A 19,945-nucleotide genomic window follows, 5' to 3' on the forward strand; every position below is an offset into this window, starting at 1 on the left:
CACCCATTTTTTAAATTTTAATATCGAAACAGGTTATTTAAGCCATTTTTCACGTGTTTTTTTTTTGGGGGGGGGAGGGGGGGTTAACATTCGTTTTTCTGTTTTCTTTTTTTTTCGATGTTTTGATCCCCCCCTCCCCCGAGTACCCTCTGCTTCGTTTTTATGTTTTCTTTTTTTACTTCACTTATCTTCACTGTTTTCATTAACAACCACACACACCTACAAACACTCAGGCAACGCCGGGTACTCCCCGCTAGTATAATATAAAAAGGAAATCTGCATAAAGTAAAACGTCATATTTAAGTGTATATTATGACTGGGTAATACCAGGTGTCACTAATATATATTGGGTACAATATAATACTTAATAGGGAATTCTTATAATTACAAATATGAAGTCTGCAGAATTATATCATATTAAAGCATATTTTTATAGGCTGGGCAATGCTGGCGGTCTGCTAGTATATAGATATTTATATATTATATATATAGAGAGAGGGAAATATTTATTTGTTTTTGTTTATGATGTTTTTTGAACAATTTAATTCTATATATACAAAAGAGTGTTTTACCTTAATGCTAGTTGGTAATAATTTTCTTTCCTTGAATGTAATGCCTGCCCCTAGCTGGAGAGTAACATATCTATTTTTAAGATTAATTATCATCCACGGACATTTGTTTCATCATTTACGACTCCTCAGTGTCCCCGAATTTGAATGTTAATATTTCTTCAGAAAATTATAAATATTTACGCATTTCCATCACATATCAAATCAGACAGATTTCTTTACAAACCATTTCTTTTTTTGATAAATATATACTATGGACATAATCGTGTACATATATTGATAAGATTCTATAATTAAATTTACTTATGTAAAAAAAAAAAAAAAAAATACCAAAAATTATTTCGTTTTTGTTAATAAAATTTTATAAAAAATTTAAAAAAATCTTTCGTTTTTTTTTTTTTTTTTTTTTTTTAAAAAAATTTTTTTTTTATATATATAAAAAGTACGATTGCTGAATGTTATTCTTTCGATTACTTGGGGCCAGTTAAGAAAAAAGATTAAAATGGAACAAAATTTAAATTTCCGTTCCATTTTTATAATCGTAAAACAGCATTCTCTGCAAGTTTTACCATTTTATCATAAACATAAACTATTACTTGGGTTTATTTACAAAATTTTTATTTAGCAATATCTTGCTTCCATAAACAACTTTACGGTGACTTTAAAATTTACATTCATTTTTTTTTGTTTAATATTTTCAGTGGTTAACTTGAGGGGAGGATTTCTACACGATTTCGGATGACTTTGCCATTGTCACATGGACTTAGGGTTGATCATATAAACTTTTATTTCATTACTTTAACCAAACTATCTTTTTTGTTAAAAAAAAGAAGGGGAATCCGTTCGAGTTTACAAATACTTTTTTTTTCATCAATAAATTTCAAGACTATTTGGTGCACTTAACTATTTTCTTTACATTTCACTTGATTTTATATTTGATTCAATTTTTTGTTTTCAAGCAAAAACCTATGGCTTTTATTTAAGTAATGTAACCTCTAATCTTTATTCATTGCACCACAATGATCCGTGGCACAGTGGATAAAGTACTTGGTAAAATTCAGTTTTAAGTGTCACTCTTTTGGAGGTTGAAGGTTCAATCCTCAGTGTGGTCAATATTCAAAATACAGTTGCAAATTACTTAGGACTTCTACCTAGTCATGGCTTACGGAAAAAGAGCATGTTATTCTTGTGGATTAAATAAAGGGTTTAATTCAAAATTCTGTGCAGATTCCCAAGTTTGACAAAAAGATTTCAGAGTTCAACAAGATACACCTGAAGAAGATTGAAGGTTACATTGACCAAAACATTGTGACTATAAAACCCAAAATGAGAACACTAGTCTGAATAATCAAAATATATTCATATTACGATTATTATCAATCGCCATCTCAAAAACTTCAGAAATATAAGCCTAAAAAATGTAGTTGCCAGATATACATGTCCTGTTTTGGTATTGATGTGGTGATTGCCTGATTCCACAGCTCTCTCTCTCATTTTATATATATATATATATTTACATTATTTTCATCATATATATATATATATATATATATATATATATATGATGAAAATAATGTAAATAGTATTCCGAAAAAATAGAGAAATAAAAAAAAAAACCGTATTATGTGTTCATCAACTTTGTCCTATTATAAGGATACCAGCCTCAAATAGCTGATGTTATCACAAAAGATATGGTTTACTTAACATTAATTTACTGCTTTTATCTTATTTGCATAAAAACCATTTTCATTTTCTAATATGTCATTTGGTAGCAGTTCCATTTGGCCTGTTATTAAGTATTATCAGCTGAATCGCTGTCCTACTTTTCCAATCCTGAATTCTTGACCTTCTTCTGTCATGAGCCCTTACCCTATACACACATACACCAGCAGTCCTACAGTTTTAAGCTGATATAAGCACCTGTGATCAAAGTAGTTTACCCAAACCGTTTACATTACCCACTCTAATGGCAGTGACTAATTTCTAATTGAATTTAGGAACAGTATCAACCTGCAATATCACCCATCTATGATTAAAATAGTTCATATATATACTGTGAGTTGTTTACAATAAATCCTGCTTCTATATTAAATGACCACAAAAGTTTTATTTACAAAAATCTGAGTTTTGATGGTACCAGCATTCGCCTGGATTGTTATTTCGTTCCCGACTTGAGCTGTGAGTACAGCTGCGATTCCGAGTATGTGGTGTTGGGCTTCAATTCCAGGTATTTGGTGCTGAGCTTCGTCGCCTCTGGAGTAGGGAGAGTTTCAGGTCTTGGAACTCTGCTCTTAATTGAGCTATCGCCTCGTCAAAGCGTTGAGTGGGGGTCTGAGTGAGAGTTTCGACTTGGTGAACCCTTTGGTGGCCCTGGGAGTAAATTTTGTCGGCGGAATCGGCCATAATATCCAGAGGTGTCAACTGGCACCAGAGCTAGAACTTGAGTAATGTTTGATGGTAATCGATCCATCCATAGGCCTCGGATGATGGGTTCGGCCATGGTGTGATTTCCGAGGCGACTTTTCATGAGACGCAGGAGCTGGGATGGTGTCCTGTCACCCAGAGACACATTAGAGAATAGATCTCTAATAAGGTCCTCATCCGAACGTTTCATACGCTTGAGAATGGCTTCTTTAAGGTGGGTGTATGGGAGCTGGTCTGGTGTGTGGAGGATTTCTTCCACTTCTTCCACTACTGTCGGCGGAAGGGCTTGTACCACTGAGGCAAATTTGGTGTCTTGGCATGTGACTTTTCTGGCTGCGAATATCCAACTCCTTGTGTTGACTGCATTGTATGGTGGAAGCTGTATGAAAGGAGTTGACGAGTTGATCTCTGGTTCGTCTGTATTTTCCGTCATCTTCTCTGCCAGCTGTTTGCCCATGTCAGTATCATGTTGGGGTCACCACTTGTTGCGGGGCTGGTCATCCGGGGACAGTCGACCCAACAACTAACAAGGTAGACACAGGCAAAAAGTAAACAGCAAAGAAGAATGACAGACACAGGTTGTTTGGTTAAAGAAGAGGGTTCGCCTTTTATTTTAAAAATCGTATGATCTGGATGCTGATCATCTGGAAGGTTGCACGTCACTGGAGGCTAAAGTCTGGAACAGGTACTCTAGATATAGTGTGGTTCAGGGGTGCTCGCTGGGTCTGGAACGATCAGCTGGATGTCAGGGCAATCCGGAACGGACGGTGAACACTGAGAATTCGGAGTGGGGGGTCAGTGTTAAGGAACAGACGACACTCAGAACGGAGGAGTCAGCATTAAGGAACGGATGATTGGCAGGGAGCCAGGTTGCAGACTGGAGGAATAAGGTGCGAGCGAGGTAGCGGACCAGAGGTGCAAGAGAGGTTGCAGGAAGGCAGCTGGAGGCACCAAGGGCTGGAAGTCTGCAGGAATGAGCAGGAAACCGCTGGAAACTGGGAGTGAAGTTTGCTGCTGGTGGGTCTCAGGAAGCAAGCAGTAGTGAATCGCATTTGTGAAAAAACTTATTAGCCCTGATAAGGGCTGTTTGAACTGCTGCTGAGAACTGCTTCAGATGACATGACTGGTAGCATCAGTCGTCGTTTCAGGAGCTGCCTCCTACTCCCCGGCTGAGAGAGTATTTATTTGCTTCCCCACTGAGCAAATTAGGCACAAGGCCGTTTTTTAATGTAGAGAGTAAAGGGGAAATGGGGACCAACTCCCCGGGGAGTTTGGGAGCTGGATAGTGATAATTGGTATGAAGGGTTTCCCCTACATTGACCAATAACTTATATGTGGGGGTAACCCCACAAATGGTCTTTGCTTGCAGTATCTGCCGCAACAGATACTACACTTTGAGATATTAAATCTTTTGTTCAGGCAAAAAATGAACATGAACAAAAAACTTAGGCACAAGGCCAACTCAAAAGGGGAGGGGGAAATGGGGGTCGTTAGTCATCCTTGTCACTCTAGAACTAAACAAAAGTTTCTCTTAGCTAGAATCTTTCACCATAATACGGCATTCGCCCTTTCGTACTTGAGACGTCCTACTTAGCACCCAATTTTTAAAACATTTTTTATTAGCGTGTAAAAACAAAGATAACAATAAAGGTAATACAACAGATACTACACTTTGATCCCGGCCCGAAGGCCAAGAACCACCTACTCCCCGGCCGAGAGCCTTGACTTGGCCAAAACGAGCTGTATTCAGGGTAATGTTAGTGCGGTCGCTCCCAACGACTCTAATTAATTCTAGAACGAAATTTATGCAATCAAAAGTAGATTGTAAGTTTGTCGATTCCATTTAAATTAATTTCATCTAAAGGGTAAATAGTCAATCACCTGTTTCATTGGTGTTTTGTTGATTTATTTAAATTCCAACGTGTATAGCCACGTTGATGATGAAAACAGAAAGGGTAGGTGAATGAATTCACTAAGCCCGAATATGTTCATGCGTTTCACTCGTGTTTAGCTAAACGTTTCACTCGTGTTTGACCGGTAAGGGAAGGAGGGGGGGGCGAAGAAAGAAAGAAAAAAAAATGGAGACGGTGATTTTGAAACCGCGACAGCCGTTTAGTTGTACAAATATTCTCAAACCAGGTAAACACTATAAGAGACACTTAAAGGTCGACACCGGTATCATCGCAGAAGCTTTTTTTTTACATGTTTCACAAACTTTAAAATTGAAAAGGTAATCATGTGATTAAATTTAATTAAAATTAACCACTTTGCTTAACAAATTAAAAAAATAATGCAAGATGAAGTTTTAAAATGATTAAATATATTTTATTTTATAATTTAAAATTAAAAGCATTGACCAATAAAAATGAAATTTGGGGTCCTTATGTATTTTTTGGTGCCGTGCTGAAATGATAACGTTATTTTTAAAAACATTCATAATTAGGAAGTGAGTGTTTTGTACTTATCTTCTACATTACAATTTAAAAAAAAAAAAAAAGTATCGTGAAACTTGAATTTAAACTGCAAAAAAAAACACTATATAAAAATAGTGAGGTACCGTCTGCCATCGTATGCATTTTTGGTACCAAGCTATTTTAAAATATTTTTTTCGGGTTAAATTAAAGTTTCACGATTTTTTTTTTTTTTTTTTTTTTTTTTAATTGTAAGATGGAAGCACAGAATAGTTACAAAACACCTCTCCATATTAAGAATGGCTTTCAGAATAGTAACATTATTATTTTAGCACAGTATCAAAAAATACATAAGTACCCAAAATTTTATTTTTATTGTTCAATGTTTTTAATGTTAAATTACAAAATAAAATATTTAATCATTTTAAAACTTCATCTTGCATTATTTGTTAAAGTACGTGATTAATTTAAATTAAATTTTTATAACATGATGATCGATCACATTTTCAATAAATTATTGACAACTAGCGGGGGTACCCGGCGTTGCCCGAGTGTTTGTTTCCGGGACGGGGGGGGGAGAGTTTTAAAAAATGTTATGGTAGGTAAGTAGGAAGGATCAAACCCGGAGTCATGAGTAAAAGTAGGAAAATAAAGTGTGGAAAAAAAACAAAAAAAAAAAACATCTGCAACGTTAACAGTTCGGCCACCAAGAAAAGTCCATTCCAGTTGTTTAGGAAAAAAAAACAAAAAAAAACACTATGGTAGGTCGGCGCGAACGTGAAAATATAATGTGAATTGTCCAGCAACCTAACCACTACGCCACAGAGCACTGCAGCTTAGTTTAGTGATTTTAAATAACTTCACATGATAGAACTACGAAGCCAAACCGGTGTTCTCTTCTCAACTGTTCTTTGTGAACGATCTCCAAACGGTGTTAAGTGGTGGCAGGGGGAGGAGGAATTTTTAAGAGAGAAAATATTTTACCACTTCCATTGATCTTAACCGATTTTGGCCGTGACTTCTCAGCAGAAAAAGTATAGAAATCTAAGATTATCGAGGAATTTGAGAACTAATAAGCCTATAACAAACCTTAGATATTGTTCTGCCGTTTGTGCATAATGTATTTGCATGAAATATCTTGATTTTTAATCCTATTAAGGTCAAAATCCCACGGGGAAAAAATGAGTTCATTTTATTTATATAGAGATAATTATGTAATTATATTTTACCCATTTAAAGTTTATGAAACATGTAAATAACAAATAAAAAAAAAAACTAAGATACCAGGGTCAACCTTTAAGTGTCCCTTTTAGTGATTACCTGGTTTGAGGATATTTGTACAACTAAACGATAAATCTGCCAAAGATATTAGCAAATTTCTGTATTTGCATAAATTTCTGCTTTGTTCAACTTATTGTGTAGTGAAGTAGAAAAAAAAAAGAAATTAAAAAAAAATATATGACACAGCTGTTCCTTCCAAAAGGTCGAGCTCTTCAACGTCCAAAAATAATTTACCGTCACAAAAAGAATTTGCCGTCACTTCTTCCAACCGTCATTTAACTCTCTGCGCTCTTCCCCCTGCTTAAAAAAAGTACCGTTTATATGCTGCCCATTTCTCCACTTATGCAAATTGACTATCAACCAGAGCCATCTAGTTTTCTATTTCTCCAAACAGCCAATTTGCAAAGGGGGACAACTCAAACCACACGCCCCCTTGATCTACACGATCATCACATGTCAACCCATCACGTAGTCGCTCGACCAACATGGCGGCCGTCTCTCTCACTGCGATCTCCACGGGGCCTCTTCATGAACGTCGCTACTTGGCTCGACGTCACTGTCTTCTCTGATGACACCACTACCGGCCGCACATCAAGGACGTGTCGAGGGATGCCGTCGATAGATACATTGTTCGGGGACTGGACACTTGTCACAATGCCCCTCCCCCAGCATGTAGTACAGCGAGCATCAGGCGGTTTGATCCACACTTCCTCTCCCACTCGCACAGTCGCTCGCTTCTCGCCTTCCTCCGCGGGTACCTGTGCAGTTCGGGGATGCCGCCACTCGTACTTGAAGACTGCCCTCTGCGGCACTGACTCCACTTTTTGCCCTGACTTTGGAGCCATATTATACCAGAAGACAGCTTCTGGCGGCGAAATCTGGCCCCTTTCAGCTATAGCCTTAATGGTCCTGTGATGCTGCTCCACAATTCCGTTTCCGCCTGGTCTATATGCAGCCCTGAAATAGCGCCGCACTCCCCACTTATCCAACACATTCTCCATGGCAGCTGAGCGAAAGGCAGTTCCATTGTCCATTAGCACTTCCGTCACTGGACCCCTCTCCAAAAACACCTCTTCCAAGAACTTTGCAATTTCACCTGCATTTTCTGCTTTGATTTCCCTCCAAATGGCTACTCTTCCTGGTCCACAGTCGACCATTGACAGATAAGGCCTCTGTCGATAGTGCGTTACGTTGATCGCCAACCTGCTCCAGTTCTCTGCCACCAGCTTCGTGTCTACTCAGCGCAGGGTCGATTGATTGACACCGGCTGCATCTCTCAACCACTGTTCTAACGGCCTCCTTTGTGATTCTGGGGTCCACCTTTCTGGCCAAGAACAAGGTTCTATCCACTCCAAAATGGTGCATGTCATGCAAATCCTTCAGAGTGTCTTCATTCAAACAACATATTGCAACAGCCGCCTCTTTCGGCGCCTTTAGCCAGGTCTTCCGCACCCTCGTCATCACATCTGCTCTGTTCTTCGCTGAAGGAACGATAGTGACCCTAAGTTGAAGATCAAATTCCCTAATCAGCTCCCTTAACATCATCAATCGACGCTTTACTAGCATCTCGGCAGCGCCTTTCGTCTTCACCCTCCTTTCTCCTGTAGCTTCGGATTGGATCCAAGAGAACACAGTGGCTGAGTCGGTCCTCACCTCAACATTCTGTAGCCCCCATTTCAAGGCTAAGTTGATGCCCTTCATAACCGCATCCAGTTCCGCCACATTTATGTGAGCCACGTCGTCCTTCTTCCGCAACCAAGCAGCATCTTCTGCAGTAACACCACCTATCTCCAAGGTGACCCCCACTGCTATACAGCTTGCATCACACCACACAACGCCTTCTGCACTGTTAGGTACATGCCAAACACCTCTCACTGGATCCTCCCTCTTCACCTCTTCAATAATCTCTCTCATAATGTCCAGTCTCTTTATCAACTCCATCCTCCCACTTCGCTCCACTAGCTAGCCTTTTGATATAACTACATGCAGTCCATAGCCATCCTGCAATAGGGTAATGGCCCACCGGTCTTCCGCATATTGAGAAGAGTTCTCGCCTGCTCAATTTTTCCGACACCTCCGGGATCTCATTTCCCCTCCGGAACACTAACCGTCCTATCTGGTCTTTTCTTAGTTGGAGCCCTAACACAGCTTCTCCCTCCAACGATTCCGGGCATTTTGCAATTAGTAAAACACCTCAACAGCTTTGGGCTATGTCCTCCGCAGTTGTTACCGTCTCATCCACCAAAATATCATCAATGTAGGAACTGGTGGCTCTTCTGACTGTGTCCTCCTTGCTTAGCACTGTTTTGAGGATCGCTGCCATGATTTTTGGTGCAGAATTCAGGCCAAAACCCCACCTAGTCAGGCAGTACGTTCGGCCCTTGTATCTGATCAGCTGGTATTTCCAGAATTCCTGTGAAATGTGGATCTGTAGGTATGCAGATTTTAAATCCACAATCGTCGCAGCCTTCTGAATCTGCCTCCACTCTCGCATGGTCTCTCCGCACACGTCCATCACATCGCCTCCTGTGTGACACGCAACGTGTACGTTCAGCTCCCGGAAGTCCAGTACTGGCCGAACTTTTTGTTTTGTGGGCTGAACAACCGCCATTAACGGCAGCACACCTTCCACCTTCTCCGTCCATGGTCTTAAAATCCCCTCTGAGATCCAGCGGTCCACCTCCTTCTCAAATTCAACTCTTGTGCCTCCTCGCAACGTATGCTCGTAGCATTCCACTCTGTTGTTCAGTATGGGAGGTTCTCCCTTCCATGCCCACTTGACTGTCCATTTCTCACTATCAAAGTGTGCAGAGAAATCTTGGTCCTCTATCGTGCAACTTTTGTCTAACCCGGCCGTTCCTGTGACACCTTTTTCGAATTGCACACCTGCATCCCCTTGATGTCCTCCAAATCTCACGGAGTTCCTATATACCGTAACGCCCCCTAGTCGAGCAATTGCGTCCATCCCTAGCACCACATCGACACCCGTGACAATTTTGTTAATAACAATCGCCTGGATTGTTAGTGACCTCCCACGTACCATCAACCGAACGATACTTGTGCCATTGCACTTCACCTCTCTGCCGTCAACTGCCGTAATGCTGCTGGTTCCATTGCATGTGTCAACCATGTCTTTGGTGACAATTATTGAAGTACAGCCCGTGTCGACAAGGGCTTTTGCACTGCGTCCATTTAGGGTCACCTCTACTTGTGGTGACATACCCTGAAGCGCCTTAATCAAATAAGTGGGGTAGCCACCGGCGCAGTGGCTTCCCCCTGTTTGTTTCCCTGGGAGCAGAATCTGCTGATGTGGCCGACTTCCCCACAGCGGTAACACGTGACTTCTGGCTTTGGCTCCCTGCACTCCCTCGCCATATGGGGGCCTTTGCATCGGTAGCATCTGCCAGAGAACTTGGGTCTCTGCCACGGTCCTCTCTGCTTTTCGTCCTTCACAATTTCCTGCTGCAGTTTGCTTCGTTGAACGACAGCTACGATTCCCTGCTCACTCTCTTTTTTCCTGGCCAGCACCCTAGCCTGTGTAATCAACTCCGCCACCTCCATAGTATTTACACCGGGCAGTTGCTGCAGAGCTATAGAAATATGGTCCGGGAAGCCATTGATAAAGGCCATCTTAACCATCTGTTGACGGCCTCCTCCATTGAATCCTGCTAGTCCCGTCAACCTCCTGATATTGTTGGCGTAAACATCGACAGGCTCTCCGGTCCACACCATACGACTTAGTTTGCCATATGCCACAAACGGTCCTTCGGTAAATGCTTCCTTCAACTTTTCCTCAATGGCATCAACAGACAGTTGATCCTCCTCCCGCATCTCCAGATATAGGGCCAGAGCATCACCATGAAGATACAGCGGTATCAAGCTGGCTACATCCACGATGTCCCGCAACTTAGCGACAAGTTTAACCTTGGTCAGCCAGGTTATAACATCTCCCTCTCCAGAGAACGTCTTAAGCATTTCACTGCTGATCCTCTTTGCTTCCATAGTTCCTGCCAAAATGGCTTGTAGTGAAGTAGAAAAAAAAAGAAATTAAAAAAAAATATATAAGACACAGCTGTTCCTTCCAAAAGGTCGAGCTCTTCAACGTCCAAAAATAATTCACCGTCACAAAAAGAATTTGCCGTCACTTCTTCCAACCGTCATTTCACTCTCTGCGCTCTTCCCCCCTGCTTAAAAAAAAAAAGTACCGTTTATATGCTGCCCATTTCTCCACTTATGCAAATTGACTATCAACCAGAGCCATCTAGTTTTCCATTTCTCCAAACAGCCAATTTGCAAAGGGGGACAACTCAAACCACACAGAGCCATCTAGTTTTCCATTTCTCCAAACAGCCAATTTGCAAAGGAGGACAACTCCAACCACACATTGTGATTGGTGAGATGTTTTCTAATAGTCTCAATTATGCTTGCTTAGTTGATACACCATAAAAAAAACTTACTTTGTTACATCTGTAGAACTTTATATATTACCATAGCCAGTTATACAGCACCCTTATGGAACCGAAACTAAACAGTTTTGGTGTACAGCCTCCTCTCATTTTAATTTGTATTTTTTAATTTTTTTTTATTGAATATTTATATATTTTACTAGCTAAAAATTGTATTAACAAAATGTACAGAAAAAGAGAGGAAGAGATGACTGATCACCCAACCTCTTTTTTTTTTATCTCTCTCCCATATCGTTCTCATGCAAAAGTAAAAAGATTTTAGTTAGAAATTATCTATAATAGAATTACATATAATCTTATAATAATAAATTTAATTTTTTTAAATGCAACAAAATGTAAATAACATAAAATGAATCCAGATTAAGATTCAGTTTTAATTAATTTTTTTTAATTTACTTTGTAAAGTTTATAAAGCTTGAAAATTGATATACTTCAAATTAAATCCTCTACCTTAATTTTTTAAAGTTAATTAAAAAAAAAAATATTTTTTTAAAAAATGTCATGCTTTGCAAAAAATGCTTTTCTAACTTATGTATATATCTTTGCAAACCAAATAATACTACAAAGTTTGTTTTTTTTTCATTGTAATGACTCCACTATCTTTAAGAATAGTTGACAAATGTTGTCTACATTGAATTTCGCAGATCAACAATTTTCAAGGTGAAAATTCAGCTATTGGAACATTTTGGGAGGTGAGGTAAAATTTCAGCTCTATCTTAGAAACTTCATCTTTTGTTGGTACATGCTTGACCTAGCTTTCCATTAAAATAAGATTGGCTATGTTTAATTCAAATCTAATAAGAACTATCACATTCATTTTTTACAATAATACTATCAGAAAATGTAAAGTTGCAATTTTTCTTTTAGCTACTTTTTTTCTCTAGCTGCTTTTCTTTAAAAGAATTTGTACAGAAGAAAATAAAACACATTGGTTTCACAGTTTCAAAGGCTGCGAATGTTCATGCATTGAACTCTACCCCATTATGACCATCATTGAACAGTCATTTTTTTCTTATACACATTAAGTTATTTAAAAAAAAAAAAAAAAAATGAAAAGTATTTCAAATTGAATTTCTCTTTCTCTGTATGAGAATTTTTTTGTCAAAAAAAAAAGCATATGGAACTTCACTCTTCAAAATTAGAGTAATAATAGTGATGTCTTTTAATTATCTTTTAATCATTTTCTAAATTTCTAACATTAATGTATGAGTGCTTCTGAAATTTAAATAATTTACCAACTTCTAAATGATCTATTATAAAGATTTTAGTCATGTCTTTTGTAATCAAATATTGTCTATTTTAAGCATCTTAGTAATCAAATGTATGATGAATTTTATATTTTCTTATATATAAAGTAAAGTCGGTTCACCTATACTTTTTCCTTTGTACTACAAGCTACACACACAAAAAATATTTCATCTGTAATGAGTATTGGTTTGTGTTATTAAAAACAAAAAAAGAAATTCATTATTGTTCTATACAAAAGTAACATTTAATCTATAATATAAATTTTACCTGCCTGTTTAAATATATGTTTGTATGTCTGCCTAAAACTTTCGACAGAGGTGATGGATTTTCACGAGATCGTTATCGTTTTGAAGCCGACCCTTCGGTCGACCAATATCGAAAAATTGGCTAAAAACATTAATTCCTTCACCCTCAACTGGGCACTTTTCTACAGGGAGGGGGATCGCTTTTTTCATCGATATTTGCGAAAATCATCCTCTCTTTTCGATTGACTAGCCTTAATTTAAAAATTTATCACTTCCGGTTTAGCGATAGGCACAACAGCAAAGACGTCACGTTTTTTTTTTTTTTTTTTTTTTTTTTTTTTTTTTTTTTCTCCATGTTCTTTTCCTCCTTCACGGTATAGGTCCGAGCCTGCCTGCCTACTACCACTTTTTTTTTGCTCAACACACACCTCCAAACACCTGGGCTAGTTTCATAATACAGATTGAAAGCACTTCTCCGCCACAATAAATGAATTGAAATGGAGAAAACACATTTTCCTTGTATTTCATTTCCTCTTTCTTTAACTATTACCTTTCTTTAGCTATAACCTTGCGTGATGCAAAAGACATTTAGTTGTAAACGCTGTGTAGCATCAGTTTCGTAAAACTTTAAAAGTTTTTGGTTGATTTATTTGTCCAGTGCACCACTCATCCAGATAATTGGCTTTATTTATAAAAAAAAAAAAAATTTACAAATAAGATATTTTAAGAAAGAATTAAAATAACTTTGCATTTTCTTCTTTTTTTTTTTCATATTAGTTATTCTTTTTCCTAATTTTATATTAACCTTAAATCTTTATTTAACTCCCCCCCCCTCCATTTTTAATGTAATAATAGTAATTTACTGGCTGCCTCGGAAGTCACTAGACGTTGAAAATACCAACATTTGAAAGCTGTAGTTAACAATAGAATGCATGATGCAAGGATGTTAATTGTACTGTTTACTAATGACTATTCAGTGACCTCATCTTTTGTACTAGGGAATTATCAATGTAGACTATGAAATTGGCAAGTTGATTTCAAATCCTGTCAGATCTTTGAAAATTTGTATTTTGGTTTTCAATCTTCTTAAAAACATGCTAAGAGATTCCTTTAAGACTTCTAAGATTGTTTGAATCTGGAGAAAATCCAAATTAGTTTTCTTTGTCAGATTTTCTCACACTTCTTTCTTTCTCTATAGCTACAGGTTAAATAATATTACTACTTGTGGTAATGTTCTCTTGTTTATAACTTAGTAAAAGGTAGGTCTCTTAGTGATCTAATTGTAGTTTTGGAATTGAGTTAGGTTTCAAAAGACTTAAAATTAACTCAATTCCAAAACTGGAATATTTTATGTATTTTGTGTGATAAGAAAAAAAAAAGCCTTAGAAAACCAAATTAATTATTAATTCAGCTTCGATTTTTAATCTACTTGGTACTTAACAATGCAGTATAATAGATACTTGATATGAAAATATATTTTTTTGAATGTTAATATCAAACATTAGGATTCTAGTCTTTTGATTTACTATCTTTTACTGTTGTAATTTTTCTGCATATTAAGTATAAAGTCTTTGTGAATTTGTTAAAAAAATGTCAATTTCTATGAATTAACATCATACAACTTTTGATTTGCTCTATTTTGTTAGAGTTGATTTACCCAGTTCTTTCTAGAATCAGTTACTTATGACAGACCATATGAAGGTTGCCAACATCCATAGTTAAATTGGTGCTATGGAACAATAGGATTTGAATTTGGTATGTCCATGTTGTCAATCTACATTAGTATCCACTTCACAACTAATTTTTTAATAAGCTTGTTTTAGTGTTGGTTTGGTTTGGATCTTTAATAGTATAACCCTCACTATTTTGAGGGTTATTTAATGCTGAATAACAACATGTCTATTGTAAACGATTTATTATATATGAATTATATATTATGTATATGAATATGGATTTTAATTTTTCCCATAAAATTGTCTTCATACCTTTTTGAATATGTCAGATTTATAAAGGATCATGAATTTACTTATATAATACAGAAAGGTATGAATCCTATTCCTTTCAAATATGGTTAAAAGTTGTTCAAGTATTGCTAAATCATTTCAAATATACTTAAGTGAAAAGGTTGACATGCCATAAAACAAACCTAAAAATCTGTAGCCTTTTAAAATGCTTTTCTATTTCTTGGTCAGCATAACTAAATGGAGGATTTCCTTTTCATTGGCTCCAAAACTGAGATGTAGGGAAAAGCGATACTCCTTAATCTGGATTGCTCTACTGCTCTGCATCTTATAATGCTGAGTGTTTAGCAAAGAAGCATCATTTTTTTTTTTTTTTTTTTTTTTTTTTTTTTTTTTTTAAATCTTTTGTATGATTTAACTAGGGATTAAATTGTTGCTCAGCCCATTAGTGAAGACTTGAGACTCTAGGCCAAATAGGCTGCTAAGAGACCGGGGTGGAACGATAAAATTGTCGCTCTAGAAAAGATATGATTGATGAAAACCGTTTTTTTTTTTTTGCAGACCATCTATTAGTTGGCCAGTTGTGTAAAAATTCCAAGAGTGATAGCAGCTTTCTATCATGTCTGAAAGTGACACACTGTTCAACAAGCAAGATCAGAGATGTGCCACTGTACAACTCCTACTCTCTACTGATCCAAGTTATGACAACAGGACCATCGCTCGCACCCTCAAAATGCATCGCTTGAATGTCCGCAATTAACAGGGACATGCCTAAAGATGAAAACAAAATTTTCAGCCACGATTATGGTCTTTAGTGTGATTTCAAGTGATGAGGGCCACATCATGCCACCTCACATTTTGAAGTCGGCTTGTAGTGTACCTGGATGTGGTGAAGAGTGTGGTGATCCCCTGGTGCAATCAGGTGGCTACTGGCAGACCATGGGTGTGGCAGCAGGACTCTGTGCCGGCCCACAAGTCCAAAGAGACCTAGGCTTGGCTTCAGAAAGAGCGCTATGACTTTGCACACTTTTCTCACTACCCCGCCCCCTGAACCCGCTGGACTACTTCGTTTGGTCATGACCTCCCATAGCACCAAAGCCAGCATGATCGTCGCCATCCACTAAGTATTCACCAAGCTCCCGCCAGTGCTTGTGGAAAAAGCATCCTCTCAGTTCCCGACTCATATTGAGGCAGTGATTGAGGCTGAAGGTGGCTACATTGATTCTACTACGTAATCAAGTTACCTGAATTGATTTTTTCAATAAAAGTTTTAAAATAAAGTTGTAGTGTTGTTTTCTTTATGGTGACAATGTTATCGTTCCACCTTGTACATTTGGAGGTGTGATTCTCAACTAGCCTGAATTGGCATTGCAAAAATTTTTTTTTTCTTAGGGTTACATTCTAATTTTTCCTTTTTTATTGTGATTCCAGATTTACCCCCCCCTTTTCTGTTTTCTGATATTTTTAATCTAATTTAATCTACATTTTTTCTTTTCTTGGCTGCTAGATGTAGTGATTAATATGAAGTGATCAGACACAGTGTAATAGTAAAAACTAATTAGATTTCTGTTGATGAGGATTTAGTTCTTAGGCATAGGATAGTCATTTCACTGAAATTAGTAATCAAAGGGAGGACGAATGGTCGATGTATGTGAATGGAACTGATCTTTTTGATTCTTAAAACACTGATCTGTAATTGCTCTAAATAGTATGTGCAAAGTAGATTTTCAAATGTAGTTTTTTGTTATAAAACTATACAAACCAAACGGGGGTGGGGTGGGAGGAATCCGAGTTAAATTTCACATCAATTCTTTCCTTCAACTATATTCTTTTGAGAACTTAAATTCTTTCACTGGGGGTTCAGGTGACTCCTCTTTAGGAATCACTGGTCCGTGTAAAACTTGATATGAAGTTAGTTTTACTGTTAATTTTTATATATGTATAATGATTAGTAAGGAATCCAGGGGGGAGGGTTAAAAAAAGTGGTGCTAGTGGGGGGGAGGGGCTCGGCATTGCAGTAAGGAACCTGGGGGGGGGGTAAAAAGTGGTAGTAGTGGGGGGAATCAAAACAACAGTAGGCAGCATGGGTGGAGAGAGGTTTTATTAAAAAAGTGGTAATTAGTAGGCAGGCAGGCAGGCTCGAACCCGTAATGTGAAAGAGAAAAAAAAATAAATAAAATAAGTGGCGTCTTAGCTGATGTCTCCATCACGCGACTGGAAGTCAATAAACTAAGTCAATCAAGACGATGACTTGCTAAAATGTAAGCGAAAAAGTGATCCCCTCCTTGTACAAAACTGCCCAGTTGAGGGTGAAGGAATTAATGCTTTTATCCAGTTTTTCGATATTTTTCGTCGAAGGGTCGAGCTGGAAAACAATACTGATCTCGTGAGGATCCGTTGTGTGTGTGGAAAGTGTTTGCAAGACATACAAACATACACGCACACACATTTTACCTTTTATATATTAGAAGATTAGCGAGGGTGCCCAGCGTTGCCCGGGTGTTGAGGTGGTGTAGTAAGAAACCTCGACAAAAAAAGTGGTAGTAGCAGGGTGAGGGAATCAAAGAAACAGAAGGCAGAGTTGTTAAACAAAAAAAAAAAAAAAAGTGGTAGTAGGCAGCTTGAACCTGTAACGCAAAAGAAGAAAAAAAAAAAAAGTGATGTCTATACCGATGTCTCTATTGTCTGACCAGAAGTTTGGAACGTGGAAATTAAGCAAAGTCAATTCAAACAACAAGATGACTTGCAAAAAGTCGGCTCCTCCTAAAATGCCCAGTTTAGGGGTGAAGGAATTAGTGTTTTATGCCAATTTTTCAATATTTGTCATCCGAAAACAATACAAATCTTATGAGGATCCGTTGTGTGTGTCGAAAGTTTTTGCAAGACCTACAAACACACACACATTTTATCTTTTATATATTAGACTAGTGGGGGTACCCGGGTGTGGAGAGGTGTGAGAGGAGAATCAAAACAACAGTAGGCAGTTGAGAGGGGAGTAAAAAAAGAAAATGTTAGTAGGGGAGGTGTTGCCAGGGTGTGTGTAGGTGGTGTAGTAAGGAACCTTGGGTGGAGAGAGGTGTTACAAAAAAAGTGGTGCTAACAGGGTGTGGGATAAAAACAAGTCTGCAGCCCATATGGAGAGAGAGGTGTAATAAAAAAATTTAAAAAATGTTACTGGTAGGGAGAGGGAATCAAAACAACAGTAGGCAGCCAGGGTGAAGAGAGGTGTTAAAAAAAAATGAAAAAGTGGTAGTAGGCAGGCAGGCTCAAACCCGTGACGTGAAGGTGCAAAAGAAAATGAAAGAAAATCTGATTTTTTATCGATGCTCCATGACACAACCGGAAGTTGAAAATATTCAAATTAAGCAAAGTCAATCCAACCGATACGATGACTTGCAAAAATGGCAATGCAAAAAAAAACAACCCCCCCTTGTAGAAAACTGCCTTTATATATAGAGACTAGCGAGGGTGCCTGGCATTGCCCGAGTGTTTGTAGGTGTAAAAGAAAAAAAAGAAAAAAGGTTTTGGTAGGGAAGTAAGGCGGAAAAAAGTGCGACACATTACTGCGACGCTAAGCGGGCAGAGAGGTGAGAATATAATGGACTAGTGTGAGTGCCCAGCGTTGCCCGGGTGTTTGTATGTGTGTGTGTTGAGGAAAAAAAAATAAAGTTGTAGTAGGCAGGTAGGCTCGAATCCGAAGCCTTGATGCGAAGGTGAAAGTGAAAAAAACCGGACATGTTACCGCTCGACCACGACTGGACAGGAATTGAAAAGCATTCTAATTTAACGATTAAGCAGTTGACTTGTGTGAATGAGTTAACGCAGGAGAAGAAATGAAATTACGCACTTATGTTTGGCTGGAAGCCAGTTCTTTCTGCCGTGGTGGGGGAAATCAGCTCCCCCAAGAGTGGGGAGCTCTGGCAGTTTCTTAATGAATAGCAATTGTTAGGTATTAAGGGGTATTTCCCACAGTGATCCAAGCTGATTGACTTCAACACCTGATGGCCACGAAGGCCAGTGACTCGATTTTTGTTTCGAATCAGTTTCACTTTTATATGAAAAAGCCAAAGAAATACGCAGAGAGTAAGAAATATTGCGAAAATAGCGTGTAAAAGTCGCTCAAATAAAAGATAGATGCGACCTTGTTTTGTAAATCAGAGATATTATAATCTAGGTAGCATATAAAAAGTTTTAAGAATTAGTGACTCCACTGAGCGCCCCCCACCTGAAAAAGCTTTTGCCGGACATACAAAAAATGTGCACACTAACACACATTTTCGCTTTTATAGATGAAGAAATTCTTGTGCACATTCAAAAGTAATCTAATCAAATAAGCATTTCCTGTTTTATTTCAACAAAATTATTACACTTCCCATGATCCAACGTTTTTTTTCTTTTCAACTAACTCACTTTTGGGGAATAATTATACCATTTTTAGTCATAAAAATCTGAAAATACCGAATTAAAGAAAATGTATATTTTTTATCTGCTAATTATCATTGAAATAGTTTCAGAAAATTGCTAATTATTTTTCATGAGATTTTTTTAAATTAAAATTGATTTATTTGGAAATGCAATTAAATTTTTTTCCCCCCCCCAAACTCTTACTTTAATTAACACGTAAATATACACTTTTATTTCTTTTAGAGATTAAATTTGGTCTGTTATCTTTCAGACACAAACATTTAGATGGATACTAAACAAAAATAATTACAAGTTAATTTTTTCTATTTAGATAATTGTTATTTTATCAACTTGCATGGAAAGAGATATGTAAAAGATGCTTAAAACCGTTTGAATTATGCAAATACCATTAGTTCAATTTTAAGTGCCAAAATTTACGCTTTTCCATGGACATTTTTCTTTTAAAAAAGTGGGCTAAATTACGGACCTCAACATTTCAAGAAATTCGGTAATTTTGCCACCATTTATTTATTTTTCAAGCTACTCTTTTTTTTTTTATTACATTTTCACCCCAAACAAATTTTTACCTTGTTTCCACCTTAACATTTTTCTTTAAAATGACTACCTTTTAAAGTTTTCGAGTGTGCTGAAAACGAATACCACATTTAAATTTTCGCAAATATGTAGCTTTCCGGATATTAAGCAATGCCATTTCTTACATTATTGCTGGTGGCCATCTTGGTATGCGCATTTGTGCATAGTTTCTTGGGGTTGCGTTTGTGTGCTTGCACGTACCAAGATGGCCATCAGCGATAACATAAGAAATGACATTGTTTAATATCCGGAAAACTACTTATTTGCAGGAAATTTAAATGCAATATTCGTTTTAGCATACCCTAAAACATATAAAAGTAATCATTTTAAATGTTAAGTTGG

General features: G+C 37.5%; 2 protein-coding genes across 5 annotated transcripts in view; one reads left to right on the forward strand and one right to left on the reverse strand.

The window, feature by feature from the left end:
- LOC145279884 (neurofascin-like) overlaps positions 1–19,945 on the forward strand; it is an 825,765-nt gene that overhangs the window by 239,048 nt on the left and 566,772 nt on the right. The window lies entirely within an intron of this gene.
- Positions 2,881–3,450, reverse strand: LOC145280322 (uncharacterized). The gene has a single exon (XM_080132093.1). The coding sequence runs from the start codon at positions 3,448–3,450 to the stop codon at positions 2,881–2,883; it is 570 nt and encodes a 189-aa protein (XP_079988219.1).

This window comes from Euprymna scolopes, chromosome 7, assembly GCF_053919585.1.
Source record: "Euprymna scolopes isolate OS-2025 chromosome 7, ASM5391958v1, whole genome shotgun sequence".
Classification (NCBI taxonomy): Eukaryota; Metazoa; Mollusca; class Cephalopoda; order Sepiida; family Sepiolidae; genus Euprymna; species Euprymna scolopes.

What these genes read in the sequence shown, in the direction of transcription:
- LOC145280322 (XM_080132093.1), bottom strand. Translation starts at nt 3,450, where the DNA reads ATGGGCAAACAGCTGGCAGAGAAGATGACGGAAAATACAGACGAACCA.